This window comes from Microcaecilia unicolor, chromosome 14 (assembly GCF_901765095.1).
Source record: "Microcaecilia unicolor chromosome 14, aMicUni1.1, whole genome shotgun sequence".
In the NCBI taxonomy this organism is placed as follows: domain Eukaryota; kingdom Metazoa; phylum Chordata; class Amphibia; order Gymnophiona; family Siphonopidae; genus Microcaecilia; species Microcaecilia unicolor.
This window is the reverse complement of record NC_044044.1, coordinates 43,687,731-43,715,349: the sequence shown is the minus strand read 5'-3', so window position 1 is coordinate 43,715,349 and position 27,619 is coordinate 43,687,731. Positions and strand designations below refer to the sequence as shown.

Below are 27,619 nucleotides of genomic sequence, written 5' to 3'. Positions count from 1 at the left end.
TACGATTCTGCTGCTTCCTTGTGAATTGGGACTGACTAGAATCTTTGCAAGAGTCTTGCATCATTGCCAGCCTAACTCTTAACATTTCTAACCTATGCGTGCCCCCTCTGGAATACCTGAGCAAGATAAGTGACTTTGATAAAGCTCTTGGCAAAGATGGTTATCTCTTCCTGATCGACACTTACGTAATTGCCATTATTTAGACCTTGGCAGATCATGAGAAAGATTGATACAATTTCTGAAGTCAATATTTGTATATATTTCTTTACAGAATTCTTATGTTATGCTCAATAACTGTCTGAAAGATTGTTTGATCCAGTGGTCTGGTTTATAAATCAGTGATATGTTGGGTCATTAGACAGGATTTTCTTATACTTGAGGATGAGATCCTGAACTCTTAACTAGCCAATGTCCACTGACTTTGGTAGTCTAATGCCTTTAATAACATTACAGTCCTAGAACCTTTTTTAAATTGGTCTAATGAATTTTTTAAAGTTTATTTTATCTTAAAATGTGCAGTGGGGGAGTTTCTAATGGTAAACAGCCACTAGTGGGAGGGTTTGGATATATTATGATAGTGCCCTAGTGGGTTAAATTCCAGAGCCAGGACAGGACATTAATTGCTCTGCTGGCCATTAGGGCATAGCTCCAGTGGTTTAGCATGAGCCCAAAGGCCAAAGCATTATTCCTGCAAACTACTTGCGCAAAAGCTGCTTTTAAAAGGAGATATTCAAAGCCATTGTGCACAGATTTGCTGACTGTGTTCCTAATTTTTTTACCCATATGCGACTTAGGCAGCATGGGAGCAGTCTATGCACTTACAACCACCTAGGCTGGGCCTTAGTCCTCATCACGCAACACGGTGGTGTTAAAGTTCTCTTGTGAACTAGCTAAAAAGGAAAGTGAGTGGTTGTGAATATGTACCCATGCGTTTATTGCATGGCATTGCTCCACCCATGTGATCAGGCGTAGCCATTCAGAGTGTATGTAGAATGTGCACTTGTATTTTTAAAACAATTTCAGAATGTCCTATGGAGAGGAGACCAGGAACAGAATCTGGGCATGGGATCCTCGGTCACTTTGGTAAAGACATGAGGGGGTGATGGATAAAGCTTCTATACCAAAACGGATTTGTTTTTATATGTATAAATCTATTACAAGCCCTCTCAAAATGGAGTACACCTAAAATCAGGTCATGTAAATATTGTTTGGGAAATAGTTTAATGAAATGTATGTTTCAATTTTTTTGAAAGAAATAAAAAAAGATTACTTATAAATCTTGTGTGTAGGTTTGCTGTTCTAGGTACCATCAGTACACTTGGGGGCAATTCTACAAAGAGCACTAAAGATTGGGGACCAAAATCTAGGTAGTATTTCCAGAACAACCAAATTATGCACCTAATGCATCATAGAACACGAACCTAAGAACTTGAGCAACTCAATGGAGCAGTCAGATGCCAGACAGTATTCAAGTGGGACAGACCTGCTGAGAGGAGAAATTGTCCCTAACACCATGCTGGGACACTGGGTCAGTACTGGTTCAGAGGGAAGAGTATCCCCTAACACCATGCTGGGACACTGGGTCAGTACTGGTTGAGAGGGGAGGGTGTCCTCTAATGCCATGCTGGGATACTGGGTCAGTATTGGTTCAGACGGGAGAGTGTCCCCTAAGACCATGCTGGGTCATTTCTAGCTATTTTTTGCATATAATTATATATTACTTGCTTAAAACATATTTACTCAAGGCAAATTGTAAAATGACCAATATAAACATAAAAAGAATCTATGAGGTAGAACATTGATATAATAACATAGATATGATACTACAGTGTCAGCACAATACAAATGAAACTCCTTAATAGGCAGCACAGTAGAATATTCATATAACAGATATGATACAAAGTCAGTACAATACAAATGAAATACCTCAAGCAGCACAGTAGAACATTTTATTCATATATCATAGCTATACTCAAAAAGTCAGTACAATACAAACGAAACACCTCAACAATCAGCACAGTAAAACATTTATATAACAGAGATATGATGCTTGTAGTAGCATACTAAATGATGGGCAGATAAAGACTTGTATGGTCCATCCAGTCTGCTGAACAAGATAAACTCATTTTACATGGTATGCGATACTTTATATGTATACCCAAGTTTGATTTGTCATTGCCATTCTCAGGGCACAGATAAACAAAGTCAGTACAATACAAATAAAACACCTTAATAGCACAGTAGAACATATTACATAGATATGACGCTAATGATGTTTGTAGAATATCAATGGAATATCTTAATAGGGAGCTGAGGGGGCAGGTGTAATTGAGATATATAGATGGGACAAGATAGTACAAATTCACTGGGAGAAATAAATGGGTGTCTAAACTGAAGGGAAATTACATATATAGTTGAATAAGTTGAATAATTTGCCACTCTTTAACCAGCCAAAGCAGTGACCCCTTTTGCATAATTCTTTTTAACTTCTGTTGGGTTGTAGAGGACAAGAAACTGTTGTCTGAAGGGTTAAATGTAGCAGACAATCATGTTCTGGATGGAGGCTTCCTAAGGTTTTTCCTGTGACTGCTGATGTCGTAGTTTGATGATGTCATAATTCCCATTGTCCTCAAAGATTGAAGGTAGAGCTGCTTTTTTTTGTTTGTTGTCTGTCTGGCATCAATTTCTTGCATAGAAATATATGTAGATGCTTTGCATATGGAGACACTGGAGATCTGAACAATCCAAAACCATCTGAGAGATTCTTAAACATCTCCCTTCCCCTCCTAGTCTCCATCATCACCAAGGATGAGCCATCCTTCTCTCCAGAAGCACACTCGAACTAATGGTTATGGAGATGTGAAACCAATACAGGTACTTTTTAGTAAGGGTGGTGGCAGAGGTAGGGGGTAAGATTCTGGCCCTCCAGGGTTGGACTGAGCATGGCTTATCTATTTAATGAGATGTGGTATTTTTGAAATTAGGAGATTTCATGATGATCAGCACTCAGCTGCATCTGCAATTTATTCAGTTCCAAAATGGCAGGAGCACCTCAGAAGGCAAAGATGCTAGAAACTCAAAGCCAATATAAAGAATCAAAGGGATGAGCTATCTTAATGATTTTATTTAATATGATTTAGCTTAAATATTATGGCCATCATATCATAATAGTGGTAATTACACATGTACATCATGCATCTGTGTAATATGTGGATATTTACACCATATAGAGTAGAAGAACCAAAAGCTAGAAATGTAAGGAGGGGAGACAAGAATGTTTTCAGGTATATTAGTGAAAGGAGGAAGGGTAAAAATGGAATTGTGAGACTGAAAGATACTGTAGGCTGCTATGTGGAGAATGATGAGGAAAAAGCAGATGTGCTAAACAAATACTTCTGCGTTCACGGAAGAGAATCCTGGAGAAGGCCCACAATCAACTGGCAAAGGTACATATGAGATTGGAGTAGATATCGCACTGTTCATGGAAGAAAGTGTTTATGAACAACTTGAAAAATTGAAGGTGGACAAAGCCATATGACCGGACGGGATCCATCCCAGGATATGGAGCAAGCCCAGAGAGGTTCTGGAAGGTCCTCTTAAAGATTTATTTAATAATTCCTTCTTCCATGGGATTGGAGAAGAACAAATATGGTCCCTCTTCACAAAAGTGGCGAAAAGAAGCATGAAACTACAGGCCAATTAGTCTCACTTCGGTTATTGCTGAAGGAAAGGATAGTGAATTTCCTGGAATCCAATGGGTTACAAGATCTAAGGCAACATGGTTTTACCAAAGGTAAATTGTGCCAAACAAATTTGATTGAATTCTTTGACTTGATGACCAGAGAACTGGATTGAGGACATACGCTAGATATAATCGGATTTCAGCAAAGCCTTTTGAACAGTTCCTCAAAGGAGGCTCTTGAATAAACTTGACAGGCTGAAGCTAGTACCCAAAGTGGTAAAATGAATTAGAAACTGGTTGACAGACAGATGCCAGAGGGTGGTGGTCAATGGAATCCACTCGGAGGATGCCTTTCTGCGAATGATACCAAGATTTGTAACATAGTGGACACCCTGGAGGGCGTGGGAAAACAAGAAAAAGGATCTGCAAAAGTTAGAAGAATGGTCTAATGTTTGGCAGTTAAAATGTAATGCAAAGGAGTGCAGTGTGGTGCACTCACAGAGTAGAAATCCAATGGAACCATATGTCTTAGGAGGTGAGAGTCTGATATGCACAGACAGGGCGAGGGATCTTGGGGTGATAGTATCTGAGGATCTGAAGGCGACAAAACAGTATGATAAGGCAGTGGCCGTAGCCAGACTAATTCTAGGCTGCATCAAGAGAGGCCTAACCAACAGAAGAAAGGAGGTGTTGATGCCCCTGTACAAGTCATTGATGAGGTCCCACTTGGAATATTGTGCTCAGTAGGCCATATCTTGCTAAGCAGTCCAGAGGAAGGTGACAAAAATGATATAGAGCCTGCATCAAAAGATGTATCAGAGGAGACTAGAAGACCTAAATACATATACCCTAGAAGAGAGGAGGGACAGGTGAGATATGATACAGACATTTAAATACTTGAAACGTATTAATATACAAACAAATCTTTTCCGGAGAAGGAGAACTGGTAAAACTAGAGGACATGAATTGAGGTTGAGAGGTGGTAGACTTAAGAGTAATGTCAGGAAATTCTTTTTCATAGAGACTGTGGTTGATGCCTGGAATGCCCTCCTGAGGTAGGGGCTGGAGACAAAAATGGTGACAGAATTCAAAAAAGGGAACAGTAAAATGAGTAATGCAGGAAAATGTCTCTGAGTTGAATATAAATCCTGTGTATGACTATTTCTGCTCCCTCGTGTCTTTGGAAGAGCCATTTTCCTTCACTACTCCTTTGACTGTTCCCTCTATGTCTGTAGTGTTTTCTGTTCCTCTACCTCAGTAGCTGAGCTTGATGGTAGAGGCTTAGGATGCACACAGAGAACAAATGGTATAAAAATTAAAACTTAAATGACTGCATTTGTGCTTGGATGTGTCGAGTGGTGTTTAGATGGCAACTCTGGCTGTAAAGAACTAAGGCTAATGCTGGGCAGACTTGTATGTTCTGTGTCCCATATATGGCAATCCGGTTTGGGATGGGCTGGAGAGTGCTTTGACAGAAACTCCAATAATTGAAATGTGAGGACAGTGCTGGCAGACTTTTACGGTCTGTGTCCCGCAAATGATAAGATGGATTTGGATAGGCTGGAGTGGGTTTCGACAGCAACTCTAGTAGTTGCAATGTAAGGACAGTGCTGGGCGTTCTACAGTCTATGTCCCAGAAATGCCAAAGATAGACAATGATCAAGTATTTTATATCACATTCACTGTTGGTTTAATCATGACTTGATAATGAGTGTCACCTATCCAAGTACTAACCAGGCCCAACGCTGGTTGGCTTCCAAGTTCAGATGGGATCAGCATACTCAGGGTGGTGTGGCTGTAGGCATTGATAATGAGTGTGACTGTTGGGCAGACTGGATGGACTGTTCAGATTTTTATCTTTATTTACTATGTCATGTTCGTGCTACTATTTCAAGGGGGCGTGACTGAGGTATAATTTGGGCAGGAATGCAATCTACACTTCTAGCCCCCATTTCACTAGGGGGATGCCCATGTATAGGGAAAAGTTTCCATGTCAGGATTTACATCTACTCAAAGGAACCTAAAGGTTTTACAAAAATGCTCATTTCGGCCAGGACTTTACACGAGGAAGTCATTCTCCTTAATCCCATGCAGTTTATTTTCACCTCCAAAATGAAACCAAGTTAAGATGTGGCCTTACTACTTTCTGTGTAGGTTTGTAAATGGGGCAGCTTTATGTGGAAGTGGTGCCACTCATGAGGAAGTTGTGAAATCCCCACTTCCACATGTACTGACACCTCCAGGAAGCAGCTGGGTCTGTGTTGTTGTTGTTTTTTTTTCAACATGTGCATTTGTAAAATGGCTGATTCCACTGCACTCCTGCAGGCATTTTAGAAAAAGCTCTATGTTGGCACTTGCTTTTCTAAAATACTTCCATAATTGAGCACATCCCAACCAGGATCTTTCATATCCAAATCTCTACCTGCTATGTAAAAAGGTGCTCAAGTTTTATTTTTTTGCTAGTGTTGCTGAGTTATGCTGAGTTAAAAAGAGCCCCAGACATCATTGCTCTCTTTCTCTCTCTGTCCTGAAGCTTCCCCCTCCTTTGCCACTTGTTCCGGCTCTTCACAGGCCCCTGTCGCAGCAGGACTGGTACTATGGCGCCATCCCACGGCAGGAGACACGCTCTCTGCTCACCAGTGATGGGGATTTCCTAGTGCGAGAGAGTCACGGGAAGCCTGGAGAGTACGTTTTGTCCGTGTTGGCTGAAGGGCAGTGCAAACACTTCATCATTCAGTGCATCAGTGTAAGTGGTACAGTTAAAGGAAGATTGTGTGTCTAGTTGAAGGGAGGATAGATGCTTCTGAAGAGGTCCCCTGCCATAGACTTTGGTTGAAAATGTTACACACAAAGGGCAAAATTCACCAGTGCCGAACTTATTCACAGAAGAGAAGACAGCCTTGAAAACATGGTAGAGACCCTCTGCCCCCTTATTCTACCCTGCCTTGTTTTGGCAAAAATGTTCACATTACATTCTTCAGCAAAAGGTAATTGAAGCCGATTATTTTTGCAGAGGGTTGAGTTTTTGGGCCAATGTAAGGATTATCCAAAGTCAATGTCAGACATGAGCTTTCAAGATCATCGAGGGTCCCATCTTCACATGTGTGAACTTGAAAAAGAGGCCTTCATGCTCTTGAACATTTACACAAAATGTTTTTGGATAGCTCTTACCGCACCCCAATAAAAAGGTATGAGAGCTTGGAGAGAAGTCAGTGTTCCTCATGGGCGACTGGCTTGTCATGACTGGCACTTCCACGAAAGCTGAGGAAAAAGTAATCATTCTTTTCCTTCATGTCTACTCTTGATAGACGGTTATACTTATTACAGAAGATGCTGGAAAAGCAAATTCTAGGAAAAAACAATTGTCCTCTTTGCTGGCGGCCTGCTGCATTCCATCAGATACACTAGGAAGACCTTCAGGTGCAGGAAATGCATCCAAGGTGCCCATTGGATACTGACTTGCCCAATTCTCTCTCCATCAGTTGAAAACTCATGGAAAAATTTTAAAGATTCCTTCTGAATACAGGAATTGTGAGGCCACTGAAGCCACACCAACCTCCATGGTCTTGGTTGGACAGTACATATGATCTTCCAGGGTGAGGTGACCAGATGACTCTGTGTGATAAAGAACAGCCTAAGTCACGCCTGATTTTCATCCCAAGTGCTCCTAGGGACTTTTACTACTTTTTACATTTTTTACAATTATTTTGAAAAATTGGAACAAGTGTATAGGTGTACTGAGAGGAAACCAGGACTTGCTCAGCCTAGTCTTGCTGACTTGGAGTTGTCTGATCACTTTATTCTGAGGCCTACGTCTCAAATGGGGTTCATAAGAGGCTTTCTGGGGGTCCACCAAATCTAACAAAAATGAATGAAAAATAAAACAGACAAGTTTAATTGCTTAGCCAATTCATACACCAAAAGAATGATTGTAAATTGTTGATACAAAGGTGCTGAAATATGTTTATATAGGTGGAAGGGAGCCTTAGAAGCAATACAGTGAAGAACCCATGTCCTAGAAGACTGTGTGTCTTTTCCATCCAAGCCCATGTGGATTGGTGTGGTTTCAACGTGCCCCTGATTTCTGACGCCTGCCTGCCTCCATTTCTCTTCAGAACGAATACCTCTTTGAACCGGCAGGGAAGGGCTTCCCGACCATCCCACTGCTCATCAACCACCATGTCAAAAACCGGCAGGTTCTGACCAAGAAATCCCAGGTCAGCCTGAGAACGCCTGTCACTAAGGTAAGTGTCATCTGGAAGAGCCCTGTGGATAGAGCTGATCCTTCCTAGTTTAACAATCTGAAGAACAATCTGAATCCCAGGCACATGGCCTGGGAGGCATATGTGCAGCACCATTTGTAGATCATTTTTCTGTTGGTGCAATAGTAATACCATGGCTTGCAGAAGATCTGGCCAGTTTCAGGTTGGCTTCTGTGTTTTCCAGTGTGGTTCTAAACCACTTATGCTGCAATTTTCAATCTCACAGCAAAGCAAATTCCTTCATAAAAATTGTATATATGTATACAGGATCATAAGACTGAGGGCATCACTACAGCATTCAAAAGCCAAAATAAATCAGCCCAAACATCATCAGTCCCAATATATGAAAAATCCATGTGCAAAATCTTAAAGCACAAACTCAATGTTACTCATAAAAAAAAACTCAATAATATCTTTTAGTTGTATACAGTGGCGAGTGTGGGAAGATGCTCATCAGGAGAAGATCTTGTTTATAACACTGGGCCCCTGATGAAGAAATCAAAACTTGGAGCCAGGCTGGGTGTGAATATGATGTTCGTCTCTCCTGCACTTCTCTCGTTCTGGTATATTCTTTGGTGCAGAGCTAAGGACCATTCTGTGGTTTGCAAGTTATGTTTGGCATATTCTTTATTTGCATTGTGCTGAAATATCCTAAGTTTTGGACAATATTTATTTAAAAAACTTATATACCTCGACCACAAATACAAAAACATTACTCAACATCAAATAGCAGACTGATGATTGATGTGTTTGGGCTGTTTTTTTCCAGCTTATGAATGCTGTAGTGATGCCCTCAGTCTGACAGTTCTGTACACATATATTAAATTTTTATGAAGAAATTTGCTTTGGTGTGAGATTATTTTTCCTTCGTTTGTTTCAGGCATGTTGCAGCAATTGTTATTCTGGCTTGGGTGAAGACAGCTTCACAGAGGCCTGTTCTCTGGGCCTCTTACCTGGTGGGTCTGGACTCAAATTTAGTTGTTGTAGCTTGTGGAAGGTGATTTTACCAGTTGAAAGTGCAAATAAGTGCAATTTTATCAGTTGAAAGTGCAAATAAATGCCTCTTTTGGAGCTATTTTATGGAACCTATGGAACTTGTAAGTCTAAGTGCTTTGAAAATGAGACCTATAGGGGCCTAAGTGTCTTTACAAATAGCCTCAAAAAACCTGCAGAAATCATGGTCAAAATACACCTGTGTACATTCACTGTCTGTGCATATTGTATAAAATTGTGCATATTCATTGTGCCTCTGCCCATACGCCACCTACATTACATCTGTGAACACACCTAGAAACGTAGAAGTAAGCATCTTTCTGTCACCACACACTTTTATACACACATACCATGGAGTAATGTTATAAAAAGCCTTTTTTCTATGGGTAAAACCGGATTTGCCTGCAGAAAAATATGGATAAAATGACTCTGAAATGGATGAAGTGCATTGCTATAGGTGAAAATCTATTTTTCCTCTGTGATGCTGCTGCCTGGTTCTCGTCCTTCTACCTAACTTTTATTCTCCTTTTGTGTAGGCCAAGTGGATTCTTGATCATGACGACGTGCTCCTGGGGGAACTTCTGGGCTGTGTAAGTGATTATGGGTGTAAGAGAAAAGGAAACCTGGAATACAGAATACAATTCTCCCTCCTTTACTACCTCCACTACACCTTGCCACCCCTCCCTCTCCCCCCCTCCAACCACACACAACCACTCCTTTCCCCACTCCCACCTCTCTTCCCACAACAGCTGCAACCTCCCCTATCACTACCACCACTATGCACAAAACACCCTTAGCTTTGAGATCCAGAACCACATCCCTGCCTTTGTTTAATGCAACCTCTCAGCACATTCAAAAGATACAACAAACAGTGGATGTACTCCTTAGAGTTGCCATATCACCCCATACCAGCTGAATGAATGCACCGATCCTGTCCTGGTACTTACCCCACTGCATGCATGGAGTTATTAATTCTGACTTTCCAACTGATTTCCTTAAGAAATCAGAGCTAAAAATCCCTGTATGCACTGGGGCTGGGACTTAAACCGGAACTGGATCAGGCTGTGCACTATCCTCGTTGTTGTACAACTTAAGACCCCTAACGCTAATAGCTACATGTAAGTCCTGTGTGCCCCATCCAGAATTTCACTTTAGCACTTCTGTGACAGGTGGTCTGGAAAGGACTGTCCCTCCTTCATTGCCATATTCCACAGCACAATGTCATGTCATCAGAACACAAGGTGTTGTGGTACAACAGTGAATGGGGTGGTGCAGGAGATTAGTTTGTTAGGATGGCATTCACCCTTCTTCTTCTGTCTGGCGAGGATTCAATAGGCAATGACAATTTCTATAATCAGTCATTTTGTTGTTGATTTAACAAGATCTTTATTGAGTATTGCTGCAGAGTAATGCAACAACAACAAAAACGCAAACACAAAAATAACAATAATAAAACATTAACAAAGTACGTATCAGCAACATACACCATTCCACAACAACAAAAATGCAAACACAAAAATAACAATAATAAAACATTAACAAAGTACATATCAGCAACATACACCATTCTAAAGTATCCCACCCAAAACTACTAAATACCTGTCCAAAAACAATAATAGGGCAGAAGTTAAGTATAACCTCCTTAAACTCTACAAAAGATAGGAGTGAATGATATACAGCTGTACGTCAGTCAGTTTCAACAGTGACCCCCTACAATCAACAGACCCACCTATCTCTCGACCCTGGTACACAGCAGGGGCCACATTCTCCCACTCCTTCCCTCCCCAGATGCACACTCCACAGCCCTCTCCACCAGTGTCTTTAATCTCCCTTTGTGGATTTTGCAGGGAAACTTTGGCGAGGTGTACAGTGGCCGATTAGCTTATGACAACACCCCTGTGGCAGTGAAGACCTGCAGAGAGTGCCTTCCCCCTGAGATGAAGAACAAATTTCTTCTGGAAGCCAGGTGAGGGGGTGGCAGGCCTATGCCACCCTGACTATACCAGGAACAAGAGACAGAATAAAACAGAATACACATGCAATGTAGATTTAACTGAGAAATACTAGTGGCTTTTGTTTCCACATCTCTGTTAACCACTGTGCTTAATTAAACAAACTCTATTCTATATGATCAAAGTAATGGAACTCGGAATGGATAAATCTTAACCCTGAGGGGAAAAATATTGACCAACAATTACACATCCCAAGCACGAAGGCTGTGGGAAGTGTTGCTTCTGAGGGTCAATCTACCCCCCCCCCCCAACACATAAATAGCATTTAAAGATGCACAGATGGCAAGTGATCTGTGATGCAACTGGAAGTTCCACTGGAATTGATATGTACACAAATCCTACATGTATGCAATGTATTCTAGGCATTGTCAGCTGGTCACCCTTCCACAGACTGGCCCAGGCTAATACCGCTTAGCTTCCCTGGATTCAACGTTACTGGAAGGCTTCTACCAGGGCGCTGTCTTCGCTCCACACTCTCTAGTTCTGGCACTCTTCTCAAATAGCTGCTACCCTTCAGTATCTTTACCACAGATTTTTACCAAGAAGGCACAGCAAAGGGTTTTATTTTGCTTAATCTTTAGTTACACAGTTCACAACTCTCATTGATTCCCCTTTTCTTTACATAGTCCAGCTCACTTCACTAGGAAGGTTTAATGAGTGTCAAGCTTCTTCTGACACTGCTTTCACTTCTCAGCAGTTTGTCAGTTCCCTTAGCTTTACACCATCAGTACATTTCATCACATAGTCTCAGGTCATTCAATAGGATAATTTCATTTCATTTTTTCCCTGTAACATTCTCCTTCATAGCACTCCCTTCTGACCCCGTAGGCAATTCATTAGCTTCTTCCCCACTGCACCAGCCTTCTCTCCCCGGTCTTAAACAGTTTGGGTATTGTAGCAGACAGAAAACATTTTACTTTACCCCCTGGGATCCGTGCTAGAGCTGAGGGCTCCATACACTCCTTCCCCTGCCCCTCAGCTGCTTCCATTTTATCATACTCCATAGCCTCCTCCTCCCAGGATTCTCCAAGCTGCTCCTCATCACCCTGATCAGAGATCATTTCACAATCATCTTCCCCGCCCTCCAACTCCTGCCAGTCTTGCCTAGGGCATGATGTATCCTGGGAATGGTAGTTCCTTCCCTTATGCAATATTCTAACCGGTCTCTTGGCCACTAGGGGGCGAATCTCATGTGTACTAGGAACCTAAGAACACCTCCTTCTCAAATCCCTGCCCCAGCACTCTTTCGGTTGGATTTCTCCCAGACCCCTTACAGCATGTAAGAACTGCCATGCTGGATGAACTTAACACTTAGTCTGAGTGCTGTCACACCCTCCCAGCTTCCAGCTCTCAAGGCTTAGGGTTGTGCTGGACCCCTGGGGTGACATTCGTGATTGAATTCCCCTCTTCTTTTCTTTAGGATTCTCCGGAAGTATGACCACCCGAATATCGTGAAGTTGATCGGGGTTTGCCCAGGGAAACAGCCAATCTACATAGTCATGGAGCTTGTGCCAGGTGAGTGTTGCAGCGGGATGTGGGGATGACAGGAGGGCTTAGACGTGGTCCACTCCGGCACATCCACTGGGTTCCAACAAGGGAGAAATGAAGCTTCATCATTACAGCAACTCCTCATAGGGCCATATTTATGGTGGCATTCAAGGCCCACATCATCACAGCCAGTCTTGAGTCTTACAGACATTGGAGCTAAAAGAAGTTCTTGGGTGCAATGGAGCCAAAACCAAGAGCTGATGGACTTCAGAGCATGTTCCATACTGACAGCACAGATCTCTGAACCGTTTGATCCATGTCTCTACTCCAGCACTCACTACTTGACCTTGAGGTTTATCATGTGCTCTTCCAGTGCTTTTCTTTATACAGTGAAGAGGTAATTCAATAAAGGTTGCCCATAGTTAGATGCCTAGAGTTTGGGCACTAAGTGCAAATTCTGTAACAGCAATCACACACCTAATCATTGTTATTAAATACTACTGTAAGTCTGAATTTAGACGTGTAATTTTAAGAATGATCACTTATGCCATGTCAATGGCTGGTATAAATGCTCGTGCCTGAATGCTGGCAGTTATACATGCAACTGATGATATTCTAAAAGGTTTAGCATGTAAATTCTGGACATGCCCCTGATCCGCCCATGTCCTCGCCCTCTTGCAGTTATGCGCCAGAGCACTTGGGCACAAGGTTACATATGTAACTTCCGCTTTCCCACTGTGTAGTCATGTAAGTGCCATTTTCGCATGGAAGAAATGCAATTAATTGGTGCCAGCGTCAGACATACCATATAGAATGAGAAGGTTTGTGCTCTTGGGGACAGTCACCCTATCCAATAAACAATAACCTCAATTTCATTGGATACCAGTGACAGCATCCCTGTTGGCAACCTGAGTCTAATGCATCTGTTTGGTCCTCCCAGGTGGTGACTTTCTGACCTTTTTGCGGCGTGAGGGTACACGCCTCTGGATAAAGGACCTGCTCCAGTTTGCAGAACAGGCTGCCGCAGGCATGGCCTACTTGGAAAGCCAGCACTGCATCCACAGGTACTTCACCTTTTTGCCACCCCTAATTCTTCCCCCATTACCAAAGAAGAAAGAACCTCTGTAGGTACCTCCAAGGACAAACAAAAGTAGAGACAGCAAAGAACGCAGACATGACCACAGATGCAAATAGTGAAGACTTTATTGACTGACCTGTCATGGCTGTGTTTCAGCACTATGCCTGTGTCAGGGGTCATAAGCTGGATGGTAAAATCATCAGTTTGATTGTGTTCTTAAAAATAAGTGAGCAACAGCGTCAGTGACTCTACTTATTTTTCACATTTACGTGATTTTACCATCTATCTTATGAACCCTGACGCAGGCATAGTACCCAAACACAGCTGTGTCGGGTCAGTCAATAAAGTCTTTGCCATTTGGACCTGTGGTCACGTCTGTATTCTTTGCCATCTCCGCTTTTGTTTGTCCTCCATTCATGGGCTTGTACATCCAATTTACCTGACAGAATATGTGTGCAGTGTGGCTGTAATGCCTTGTGATCTCCGCTCCTCCTCATGAATGCTTTGGTTGCAGTTTGCCTTCTGCTTTTGGTTTTGCAGGGACCTGGCTGCCAGGAATGTCTTGGTGGGAGAAGGCAGTGTCCTGAAGATCAGTGACTTTGGGATGTCGCGGCAGGAAGAGGATGGGGTTTATTCCTCCTCAGGTGGCATAAAGCATATCCCCATCAAGTGGACTGCGCCGGAGGCCTTGAAATATGGTTAGAACTGGCACAGAGAAATACTGCCACTCGTAATAGGAAGCTTGGGGGAGTTCTCTTTAACCAGATGGTTTACAGCTTGGTTAAAAATAGAAACTAACTTAATGTCTGCTTCGGTTAGGTTACATTGTGTCTGTGGATACATCACCTTGTTATTCAGAGACCTTCACTGTGACAGTTTTTCAAATAATAGCCATTCAGCGAACTAGTAAAATTTATTTGGGGTCGAGGAATAGCCTAAAAGTTAGAGCAGGGGGCCAAAAACCAGGGAAGCCCAGTTCAAATCCTACTGCAGCTCCTTGTGATCTTGGGCAAGTCACTTAACCTTCCATTGCCTCAGGTACAAAGTTATGGACCCTTTTACTAAAACACTTTAAGCACTTAATATGTTGTTTATCGTGGGGTACCTGCTTACGAAGAGCTGCGTTAAGAGGCTTTGTGGTATTTCCGCAGTTACCATGCAGTAAACTGTGCAATAAGTTCTTTTTTGTGTCAGGAGGCATGGCATGGGTGGAGAGTGGGTGTGGAAGGCGTTTTGCAGTTAACACCCTGCACACTGCCCAACATTGAGTCAAGGTGGGACCACTTACTGCCTCCTAAATAGGTTCTGCAGGGAGTAGAGCAGGTACTGTGGGTTAATCTGAATATTAACCTAAAATAGAAAATAGTATGAATGCCCAAGTAGGGGCTGCATTATCTTTGCAGCTACCGCATGGTAAATTCCCACGTTAACCCGTGGTAACTTCACAATTTAACAAGATGTATTAAAAGGGCCTCTCCAGGGACAGGAAAATACATGCTGTACTGAATGCAAATCACCCAGAGATACAACTAAAAAAAGGCATGAACTAAATTCAAAATCTCTTCGCTGATTGGCAAAACTCAAAATCTTATACGAGTCTTTTTATCAAGCTGTGGTAAGCACTAACGTACTCATTGGGTTATCACTAGTCTCTAACCCTCCCTTTTCCTATGTTTCTTGTGTAACCTACCCACCTTTTGTTTCTTTACTGTCATACCGGGGTACAAATTATATCATGGTAGAGGGGTAGTATTGTATGTTAAGGAGGGCCTTGAATCAAATAGATTGAAAATTCTGCAGGAAACAAAACACATCTGGGAAAATCCACGTGTAGAGGAAAAGGATAGTGATAGGAGTGTACTACTGTCTGCCTGGCCAGGATGAACAGATGGATGTAGAAATGTTAAAGGAAATTAGGGACGCTAACAAACTGGGCAACAGAAATCACCAATGAAATCAAGCTCAGCTTGAATACCATGAACTCATGGGCAAATGCATTCCAACTAAAACTCAACACAGAAAAAACACATTGCCTCATCCTCTCATCCCAACACAACATGAACAAACCCACAAATTTAAATACCCCAGATTATACCCTGCCTATCTCAGATAGCCTGAAAATCCTCGGGGTTACAATTGACCGTAACCTTACACTTGAGAGCCAAGTGAGCAGGTGGGGGAAAAGAGGTTGGTGGTTGGGAGGCGAGGATAGTGGAGGGCAGACTTATACGGTCTGTGCCAGAGCCAGTGATGGGAGGCGGGACTGGTGGTTGGGAGGCGGGAAATACTGCTGGGCAGACTTGTACGGTCTGTGCCCTGAAAAAGGCAGGTACAAATCAAGGTAAGGTATACACATATGAGTTTATCTTGTTGGGCAGATTGGTTGGACCATGCAGGTCTTTTTCTGCCATCATCTACTATGTTACTATGTAACCAAGAAAATGTTCCACTCAGTGTGGAAACTCAAACACGTGAAACCATTCTTCCCGAAGGAAACATTCCGCAACCTGATACAATCAATGGTACTAAGCCATGCTGACTACTGCAATAGAATCTATGCGGGATGTAAAGAGCAGCTCATAAAGAAACTTCAGACCGCTCAAAACACAGCAGCCAGATTTATATGTGGAGAAACACGATTCGAAAGCGCCAAAACCCTCCGAGAAAAATTGCACTGGCTCCCAATCAAAGAACGTATTGCTTTCAAAATCTGCACCCTGGTCCATAAAATTATTTATGGCGAAGCCCCGGGATACATGACCGACCTCATAGACCTACCAACCAGGAACACAGTCATATCAACATGTACATACTTAAATCTCCACTACCCAAGCTGTAAAGGACTCAAATACAAATCAACTTATGCATCCAGCTTCTCCTATATAAGCACACAACTGTGGAATACATTACCAAAAGCTGTGAAAGCAACGTACGACCATCTTAACTTCCGGAAATTACTAAAGACCAACCTGTTCGAAAAGGCATACCCTACCGACCCAACTTAAGTGCCTGAACCCTGCAACAGAACGTAACTAAAGCTCGTAATGAACACTATATAACTCTTCTTCAGTACGAGTCCCAATGTGTCTGTAACATATGAACCTTATTTGACTTTAACATCACTTTGTATTTGTTTCTTTACCGGAGTTGGCGAACGCCTTCACGGTACTATGTAAGCCACATTGAGCCTGCAAACAGGTGGGAAAATGTGGGAATCAAATGCAACAAATAAATAAATAAATAAATAATGGGTGATTTCAATTACGCCGATATTGTCTAGGTAAATGTAACATCAGGGCATGCTATGGAGGTAAAATTCCTTGACAAAATCAAGGACTGCTTTATGGAGCAGCTGGTACAAGAGCCGACAAGAGAAGGAAAAATTCTAGACCTAGTCCTTAGTGGAGTGCATCTTCTGGTGGAGGAGGTAATGGTGCTGGGGCCGCTTGATAACAGTGATCATAATATGAACAGATTTGATATTAGTTTTGGAGTAAGTATACGCAGGAAATCCAATACGTTAGCGTTTAACTTTCAAAAAGGAGACTATGATAAAATGAGAAGAATCAGTTGGACTGCTAGATGACCAAGGAGTAAAATGGGCAATCAGGGAAGACAAAGTCATAGTGGAGAGATTAAGTGAATTCTTTGCTTTGGTCTTCACTGAGGATGAATTGGGAGAGATACCGGTGCCAGAAATGGTATTCAAAACTGACGAGTCGAAGAAACTGAATGAAATCTCTATAAACCTGGAGGATGTAATGGGGCAATTTGACAAACTGAAGAGTAGCAAATCTCCTGGACTGGATGGTATTCATCCCAGAGTACTGATAGAATTGAAAAATGAACTTGAGGAATATTGTTAGTAATATGTAATTTATCTTTAAAATCGAGTATGATACCGAAAGATTGGAGGGTGGCCAATGTAACACCGATTTTTAAAAAAGGTTCCAGAGTAGATCAGGAAAATTATAGACCGGTGAGCCTGACGTCGGTGCCGGGCAAAAAGGTAGAGACTAATATAAAGAACAAAATTACAGAGCATATTCAAAAGGATGGATTAATGAGACAAAGCCAACATGGATTTAGTGAAGGGAAATCTTGCTTCACCAATCTATTACATTTCTTTGAAGGGGTGAACAAACATGTGGATAAAGGTGAGCCGGTTGATATTGTGTATCTGGATTTTCAAAAGGCGTTTGACAAAGTACCTCATGAAAGATTCCAGAGGAAATTGGAGAGTCATGGGATAGGAGGTAGTGTCCTATTGTGGATTAAAAACTGATTAAAAGAAAACAGAGAGTAGGGTTAAATAGTCAGTATTCTCAATGGAGAAGGGTAGTTAGTGGGGTTCCCCAGGGGTCTGTGCTGGGATCGCTGCTTTTTAACATATTTATAAATGACCTAGAGATGGGAGTAATGGCTAAGAAAACAAATAGTGTTAGGTATTATTAGGAAAGGAATGGAAATCAAAAATGAGGAATTTATAATGCCTTTGTATTGCTCCATGGTGCAACTGCACCTCAAATATTGTGTTCAATTCTGGTCACTGCATCTCAAAAGAGATATAGGGGCTCATTTTCAAAGCACTTAGACTTACAAAGTTCCATAGTAACCTATGGAAATGTGTAAGCCTAAGTGCTTTGAAAATTCACCTCAAGGTGGAATTAGAAAAGGTACAGAGAAGGGCAACGAAAGTGATAAATTGGATGGGATGACTTCCCTATGAGGAAATGCTAAAGCAGCTAGGGCTCTTCTGCTTGGAGAAAAGACGGCCGAGGGGAGATATGATAGAGGTCTATAAAATAATGAGTGGAGTGGAACAGGTAGATGTGAATCACTTGTTCACTCTTTCCAAAAATACTAGGACTGGGGGGTCACGCAATGAAGCTACAAAGTAGTACATTTAAAACGAATCGGAGAAAATATTTCTTCACTCAACATGTAATTAAACTCTGGAATTCGCTGCCAGAAAATGTAGCAAAAAGAAGTTAGCGCTTAGCAAGATTTAAAAAAGGTTTGGATGGCTTCCTAAAGAAAAAGTCCATAGACCATTAATAAAATGGACTTGGGGAAAATCCACTGCTTATTTCTAGGATAAGCAGCATAAAATGTATTGTACTGTTTTGAGATCTTGCCAGGTACTTGTAACCCTGTTTGGCCACTGTTGGAAACAGGATACTGGGCTTGATGGACCTTCGGTCTGTCCCAGTATGGCAATACTTATGTACTTATGTAGTGAGGTAATTAAATTTGCTGACAACACAAATTTATTCAAAGTTGTTAAATCGCAAGAGGATTGTGAAAAATTACAAGAGGACCTTACGAGACTGGGAGACTGGGCGTCTAAATGGCAGATGACATTTAATGTGAACAAGTGCAAAGTTATGCATGTGGGAAAGAGGAACCCGAATTATAGCTACGTAATGCAAGGTTCCAGGTTAGGAGTCACCGACCAAGAAAGGGATCTAGGTGTCGTTGTTGATGATATGTTGAAACCTTCTGCTCAATGTGCTGCGGCGGCTAAGAAAACACATAGAATGTTAGGTATTATTAGGAAAGGAATGGAAAACAAAAATGAGGACGTTATAATGCCTTTGTATCACTCCATGGTGCGACCACACCTCGAATATTGTGTTCAATTCTGGTCACTGCATCTCAAAAAAGATGTGGAGGGGCATAATCGAATGGGGCGCCCACGTTTTCCTGAGGATGTCTTCGCAGGATGTCCCCGCGAAGGGGCAGGGAAACCCGTATTATCGAAAAGATAGGCGTCCATCTTTCATTTCGATAATATGGTCTGGGACGTCCAAGTCTCAACATTTAGGTTGACCTTAGAGATGGTCATCCTTAGAGATGGTCGTCCCTAGTTTTCGGCAATAATGGAAACCGAGGACGCCCATCTCAGAAACAACCAAATCCAAGCCATTTGGTCATGGGAGGAGCCAGCATTCGTAGTGCATTGGTCCCCCTCACATGCCAGGACACCAACCGGGCACCCTAGGGGACACTGCAGTGGATTTCAGAAAAAGCTCCCAGGTGCATAGCTCCCTTACCTTGTGTGCTGAGCCCCCCAACCCCCCCCCAAACCCCACTCCTCACAACTGTACACCACTACCATAGCCCTTAGGGATGAAGGGGGGCACCTACATGTGGGTACAGTGGGTTTGTGGTGGGTTTTGGAGGGCTCGTTGTTTCCTCCACAAGTGTAACAGGTAGGGGAGGATGGGTCTGGATCCGCCTGCCTGAAGTTCACTGCAGTACCCACTAAAACTGCTCCAGGGACATGCATACTGCTGTCATGGAGCTGGGTATGATATTTGAGGCTGGCATAGAGGATGGGAAAAATTTTTTTTTTAGGGTGAGAGGGGGTTAGTGACCACTGGGGGAGTAAGGGGAGGTCATCCCAGATTCCCTCCAGTGGTCATCTGGTCATTTAGGGCACAGTTTTGTGGCTTGGTCATAAAAAAAAAGGACCAAGTAAAGTCGCCCAAGTGTTCGTCAGGGACGCCCTTCTTTTTTCCATTATCAGCCGAGGACGCCCATGTGTTGTGTTAGGCACGCCCCAGTCCCGCCTTCGCTATGCTTCCGACATGCCCCCATGAACTTTGGTCATCCCCACGATGGAAAGCAGTTGAGGGCGCCCAAAATCGGCTTTCAATTATGCCGATTTGGGCGACCCTATGAGAAGGACGCCCATCTTCCGATTTATGTCAAAAGATGGGTGCACTTCTCTTTCGAAAATAAGCCTGATAGTGGAATTAGAAAAGGTGCAGAGAAGGGCAATGAAAATGATAAAGGGGATGGAACGACTTCCCTATGAAGAAAGGCTAAAGCGGCTAGGGCTCTTCAGCTTGGAGAAAAGATGGCTGAGGGGAGATATGATAGAGGTCTATAAAATAATGAATGGAGTGGAACGGGCAGACGTGAAGCATTTGTTTACTCTTTCCAAAAATACTACGACAAGGGGGCATGGAATGAAGCTACAAAGTAGTAAATTTAAAACAATTCGGAGAAAATGTTTCTTCACTCAACGTGTAATTAAACTCTGGAATTCATTGCCAGAGAATGTGGTAAAGGCGTTTAGCTTAGTGGGGTTTAAAAAAAGTTTGGATGGCTTCCTAAAGGAAAAGTCCATAGTCCATTATTAAAATGGATTTGGGGAAAATCCACTGCTTATTTCTGGGATAAGCAGCTTAAAATGTTTTGTACTTTTTTGGGATCTTGCCAGGTATTTGTGACCTGGATTGGCCACTGTTGGAAACAGGATGCTGGGCTTGATTGACCTTTGGTCTTTCCCAGTATGGCAATACTTATGTACCCTTCTCTGGAGTAGCCCCCACACTCAAATGCACTCTCTGAAAGGCTCCGCTTAACACAAAACTATCTCCACTTCAGGAAGCAAGTGAAAGGTTGGCTCTTAAACCAGGCTTTTAATGGAAGAAGTAACTAACTTGTCAGTCTCACTCACACACACAAGGAATGACATGGACTGCACATACTGCAGCAGGACATGTTTATCCACTCCTACCCTAGGCTGAGATATTTAACAATCTCTCTGACCTCATGTGCACCTCTCTTTAAATTAGTCACCTTATTTTCTAACTCTTCTTACTCTGTTACCTATTTTTATGTTAACCATCTCTCTGACTTCATGTGCAACTTTCTTTAAATTACTCACCTTATTTTCTAACTCTTCTTACTCTCTTACCTATCTATATGTTCCATCTTTGCTTATACCCTACACTGTCAGTTAAAATGTTATCTTACGTATTGTGTTGGCATTGTAAGTAGTATACTATCAGGCTTATTTTCGAAAGAGAAGGGCACTCATCTTTCGACACAAATCAGAAGATGGGCGTCCTTTTCACAGGGTCGCCCAAATCGGCATAATTGAAAGCCGATTTTGGGTGTCCTCAACTGCTTTCCGTCGCAGGGATGGCCAAAGTTCACAGGGGCATGTCGGAAGCATAGCGAAGGCGGGACTGGGGCGTGCTTAACACATGGGTGTCCTCGGCCAATAATGGAAAAAAGAAGGGCATCCCTGACGAACACTTGGACGACTTTACTTGGTCCTTTTTTTTTTAATGACCAAGCCACAAAAATGTGCCCTAAATGACCAGATGACCACTGGAGGGAATCTGGGATAACCTCCCCATACTCCCCCCAGTGGTCACTAACCCCCTCCCACCCTCAAAAAAGGTTTTTAAAATATTGTTTTCCAGCCTCTATGCCAACCTCAAATATCATACCCAGCTCCATGACAGCAGTATGCAGGTCCCTGGAGCAGTTTTAGTGGGTACTGCAGTGCACTTCAGGCAGGCGGACCCAGGCGTATCCCCCCCTACCTGTTACACTTGTGGTGGTAAATGTGAGCCCTCCAAAACCCATCACAAACCCACTGTACCCACATGTAGGTGCCCCCCTTCATCCCTAAGGGCTATGGTAGTGGTGTACAGTTGTGGGGAGGAGTTGTTGTTTTTTTTTTTTTTGGGGGGGGGGGGGGTTGGGGCCTCAGCACACAAGGTAAGGGAGCTATGCACCTGGGAGCTTTTTCTGAAGACCACTGAAGTCTCCTAGGGTGCCTGGTTGGTGTCCTGGCATGTGAGGGGGACCAGTGCACTACGAATGCTGGCTCTTCCCATGACCAAATGGCTTGGATTTGGTCGTTTCTGAGATGGGCGTCCTCGGGTTCCATTATCGCCGAAAACCAGGGACGACCATCTCTAAGGTCGACCTAAATGTTGAGATTTAGGCGTCCCCGACCGTATTACATAGTAACATAGTAGATGACGGCAGAAAAAGACCTGCACGGTCCATCTAGTCTGCCCACGATAAACTCATATGTGTATACCTTACCTTGATTTGTACCTGTCTTTTTCAGGGCACAGACCGTATAAGTCTGTCCAGCAGTATTTCCCGCCTCCCAACCACCAGTCCCGCCTCCCATCACTGGCTCCGGCACAGACCCCGTATAAGTCTGCCCTCCCCCATCCTAGCCTCTCAATCAATAACCCCTCTTCACCCCGCCACCCAATTTCAGCTAAGCTTCTGTGGATCCATTCCTTCTGCACAGGATTCCTTTATGCCTGTCCCACGCATGTTTGAATTCCGTTACTGTTTTCATCTCCACCACCTCCCGCGGGAGGGCATTCCAAGCGTTCACCACCCTCTCCGTGAAGAAATACTTCCTGACATCTTTCCTGAGTCTGCCCCCCTTCAATCTCATTTCATGTCCTCTCATTCTACCGCCTTCCCATCTCCGGAAAAGATTCGTTTGCGGATTAATACCTTTCAAATATTTGAACGTCTGTATCATATCACCCCTGTTCCTCCTTTCCTCCAGAGTATACATGTTCAGGTCAGCAAGTCTCTCTTCATACATCTTGGAACGCAACTCCCATACCATCCTCGTAGCTTTTCTTTGCACCGCTTCCATTTTTTTAACATCCTTCGCAAGGTACGGCCTCCAAAACTGAACACAATACTCCAGGTGGGGCCTCACCAACGTCTTATACAGGGGCATTAAAACCTCCTTTCTTCTGCTGGTCACACCTCTCTCTATACAGCCTAGCAACCTTCTCGCTACGGCCACCGCCTTGTCGCACTGTTTCATCGCCTTCAGGTCCTCAGATACTATCACCCCAAGATCCCTCTCCCTGTCCGTGTCTATCAGGCTCTCCCCACCTAACACATATGCCTCCCTTGGATTTCTACTCCCTAAGTGCATCACTTTGCATTTCTTCGCATTGAATTTTAATTGCCAAACGTTAGACCATTTTTCCAGCTTCTTCAGATCTTTTTTCATGTTTTCCACTCCCTCCGGGGTGTCCACTCTGTTGCAAATCTTGGTGTCATCCGCAAAAAGGCAAACTTTACCTTGCAACCCTTCGGCAATGTCACTCACAAATATATTGTACAGAATGGGCCCCAGCACCGATCCCTGAGGCACTCCACTACTCACCTTTCCCTCCTCCGAGCGAACTCCATTCACTACCACCCTCTGGTGACTGCCCGTCAACCAGTTCCTAATCCAGTTCACCACTTCGGGTCCTATCTTCAGCCCTTCTAGTTTATTCAAGAGCCTCCTGTGGGGAACCGTGTCAAAAGCCTTGCTGATCTAAGTAGATGACGTCCAGAGCACATCCTTGATTTAATTCTCCTGTCACCCAGTCAAAGAATTCAATGAGATTCGTTTGGCACGATTTCCCTTTGGTGAAACCATGTTGTCTCGGATCTTGCAAATTATTGGCTTCTAGGAAATTCACTATCCTTTCCTTCAGCATGGCTTCCATTACTTTTCCAATAACCGAAGTGAGGCTTACCGGCCTGTAGTTTCCAGCTTCTTCCCTATCACCACTTTTGTGAAGAGGGACCACCTCCGCCATTCTCCAATCCCTCGGAACCTCTCCCGTCTCCAAGGATTTATTAAACAAATCTTTAAGAGGACCCGCCAGAACCTCTCTGAGTTCCCTCAGTATTCTGGGGTGGATCCCGTCCGGCTCCATGGCTTTGTCCACCTTTAGCTTTCCAAGTTGTTCATACACACTCTCTTCCGTGAACGGTGCTCTATCCACTTCATTTTCAGGTGTACTTTTGCCAGTCCCTCTCAGTCCTTCCCCAGGATTTTCTTCAGTAAAAACAGAACAAAAGTATCTATTTAGCAAATTGGCTTTTTCTTCATCATTTTCTACATAGCGTTTTGCTGTATCTTTTAGTCTCACAATCCCCTTTTTAGTCTTTCTCCTTTCAGTAATATACCTGAAGAAGTTTTTGTCTCCCCTCCGTACATTTCTAGCCATTTGTTCTTCCGCTTGCGCCTTCGCCAGACGTACCTCTCTCTTGGCTTCTTTCAGTTTCATCCGGTATTCCTCCCCGTGTTCCTCTACTTGAGATTTTTTGTATTATCGAAACGAAAGATGGGCACCCATCTTGTTTCGATAATATGGGTTTCCCCGCCCCTTCGCGGGGACGTCCTGCGAGGACGTCCTCAGGAAACCTTGGGCACCCCGTTCGATTATGCCCCTCCACTTCATACTTTGTATTGTTATTTGAATGTTTTTACTGCTGTAATTGTCTATTGCTCATGTTTGATTTATTCTTATTGTACACCACCTTGAGTGAATTCCTTCAAAAAGGCAGTACATAAAGCCTAATAAATAAATAAATATAGTACGACTGTGGAGTTTCTATCTGGTTCTTATGGATTGAATGTTGAGTATCTTTCCTATTTTATATTGTAGTTCCTTTCCATCTTTTATATTTTTATTGTACATCGCTTAAATCTGCCAGTTACTGTAAGTGGTATATTAACTCTTAATTAACAGAAACATAACGTTGCTTACAGCAGCTTAAAAGGGCTTAGCGCGGGGCACACTGAGGCATCTCACAGTAAAATCCTGATGCTACCCACAAGCTAAAAAAGAAATTGTATTTTTTGTCTGAGGGGGCGTGTCTTGGAGGGTAGACAGTGAGCATTCTGTGCTAATCAGTTAGCACAGCCACATTGTCATGAGCTGATAAGCGTGTGAGCCCTTACTTCCTACAAACTGGGTGGCAGTAAGGGCCCATGCGCTAATAGCCACACACTAATGGTAACATTAGCAAATGGCCATTAATGCTGAAAAAAATTAGCCATTTTCCAGCCATAGCAAGAAAGTGGCCTTAGCATGCAACACTCACACACACACACACACTGATCCTGTCCCTGATGACCTGGAGTTTATTGCTGATGGTGCTCTACTTAAAGTTTACAAAATACTTACAATGAATGTGAGACAATATAACACACTATTTACAAATGGGGATTTGCTGAACAGTGCAGCTTATAACCACAAGCTTAAGGATTTCCCATGTCTGATTTTGGCAGGACGATACTCGACTGAGAGTGATGTCTGGAGTTACGGCATTTTGCTTTGGGAAATGTTCTCTTTTGGTGCAACGCCCTATACTGGCATGTCCAACCAGCAAACTCTAAGCCAAGTGGAAAGAGGTAAGGGTCTGTGGCTTAGACTTGGCTAACCTATGTATGACTAATCTGCTCTCAGACTGAGATACTGACTGAAGCCTTCTCAACCTAGATCGTCAGGTGGGTCCTACTTGTATCAATAAACCATCAGAAGGGCACCCGATGGACAGATTTGGTCAATGGAACCACACCTTTAGAATGTCACCAATGCAACAGACTTCATCTCAATGGTCTTAAGAATAACCATACTGGGACAGACTAATGGTCCATCTAGCCCAGTATCCTGCTTCCAACAGTGGCCAATCCAGGTCACAAGAACCTGGCAGAAACCCAAATAGCAGCAACACTCCATGCTACCAATCCCTGGATCTCAATAGCAGACTATGGACTCTTCCTCCAGGAACTTGTCCAAACCCCTTTTTAAACCCAGATATGCTATGTGCTGTTACCACATCCTCTGGCAACGAGTTCATCAGGAGACTGCCACTTGGTTGTACTGTGTAGGCTTCTAGTTTTGATTATCCCATTAATCCCCCCCCCCCCAACCAAAAAAAGCAAAATAAGATAAAGAATATTATAATTTGTCCATATCGCTCCACGGTGCAACCTCAACTTGAGTACTGTGTGCAATTCTGGCCGCTGTATCTCAAAAAAGATATAGTAAAATTAGAAAAGGTTCAAAGAATGGCAACCAAAATAATAAAGGGGATGGAAATCATAAAAGGAAAGGCTTAAGATTTTAGGGCTCTTCAGCTTGGAGAAGAGACAGCTGGGGTAGAATATGATGCAGGTGGACATGAATCGATTGTTTACTCTTTCAATAAGTACAAACATGAGGGGATACTCCATGACGTTCTCTTTCAATAAGTACAAACATGAGGGGATACTCCATGACGTTACATGGTAATACTTTTAAAATAAATAGGAGAAAACATTTTTTTACTCATAGTATAGTTATTCTCTGGAAGTCATTGCCAGAGGGCGCGGTTAACAGCAGTTAGCATATCTGGATGAAAAACAGGTTTGGACAAGTTCCTGGAGGAAAAATCCATAATCTGATATTAAGGTAGACATGGAGAAGGCCACCACTTTTTCCTGAGGTCAGTAGGATTGAATCTTGCTACTTTGGGGGATTCTGCCAAGTATTGTGACCTGGATCGGCCACTGTTGGAAGCAGGATACTGGGCTTGATGGAACATAGGTCTGCCCGGTATGGCTGTCCTTATGTTCTTACAAATCCCTGCAAGCAGTGGGGCAAACCCAAGACTGGACAAGGTTGTTCCTTATAAAATGGACTGAAGGACAACCCTCATCATCAATGCAAACGTCTTCTTCCACTGACCTTGAAATGGGCATGTCCTTTTGCAATTGGAATATTGCTGAATATTTTTGGCATTATATCAATCTATCTATTTATATATAAAGAGAGATACAGATATACAGGGATTTATTAACCACCTTTATAAAGAGAGTCATCCAGTTTTAAATATGTATAGATAGATAATGCAAAAAGTACAATTTCTAATTTGCAAAAGGATATGTATAATATAATATCTAATTCGGTGAATATTTAACTGTATTTCTGGTTCTCTGGCAGGGTTCCGGATGCAGGCTCCCAAGAACTGTCCACCAGAAGTCTATGAGCTGATGTTGATGTGTTGGGATGCAAACCCAAGCCAGCGCCCCAAATTCTACGAGATCCTCCAAGAGGTGGTGAAACTGAACTTGAGACTGAATTGAACTTAAAGGCTGATTTTATTTTTCTTGTGCTGTAATGTTTAGGGAAGTCCAAGAAATTACAAAAATGCCTTTTATTACGCTATGGTACCTGGAGCTTGGTCAGCAGGGTTGTGGGTTTGGAAGACAGCAACCTGAACAGGAGGGTCTCAGGCACAAATTCAGGGTGGCCAGGACAAAGTAACACAGTAAAACAGTACATGATGGAAGGTAAAGACCTGCACGGTCCATCCAGTCTGCCCAACAAGGTGGCCAGAGCTGTACCCTCCACTCTGTGTGGGCCCCAGTCACCCATGCTTAAATGCTGGTTGTCAGTTCTCCCAATGGTGGATTTGGCTAATATTCCTTCAGTCTTTGCTATTTGCAGGGGACAGACCATAGAAGTCTATCCAGCATCTG

General features: G+C 43.0%; 1 protein-coding gene across 1 annotated transcript; it reads left to right on the top strand.

Annotated features, from left to right (window-relative positions):
• The first annotated feature begins 1,441 nt into the window (after positions 1-1,441).
• On the top strand, positions 1,442-27,264 carry LOC115457467 (tyrosine-protein kinase Fer-like). The gene is made up of 11 exons (XM_030186883.1): positions 1,442-1,582; positions 2,791-2,874; positions 6,216-6,428; positions 7,798-7,926; positions 9,474-9,527; positions 10,785-10,903; positions 12,370-12,464; positions 13,378-13,501; positions 14,056-14,213; positions 25,385-25,507; positions 27,081-27,264. Exons 1-11 carry the CDS (start codon positions 1,442-1,444, stop codon positions 27,221-27,223), a joined length of 1,383 nt encoding a protein of 460 aa, XP_030042743.1. The 3' UTR covers positions 27,224-27,264.
• The last annotated feature ends 355 nt before the right edge of the window (positions 27,265-27,619 follow it).

Coding starts and splice junctions, on each gene's coding strand:
- LOC115457467 (XM_030186883.1), top strand. CDS start 1,442: ATGGAGCAGTCAGATGCCAGACAGTATTCAAGTGGGACAGACCTGCTG. Junction 9,528..10,784: donor TGGGGGAACTTCTGGGCTGT/GTAAGTGATTAT, acceptor TGGATTTTGCAG/GGAAACTTTGGCGAGGTGTA. Junction 13,502..14,055: donor AGCCAGCACTGCATCCACAG/GTACTTCACCTT, acceptor TTGGTTTTGCAG/GGACCTGGCTGCCAGGAATG.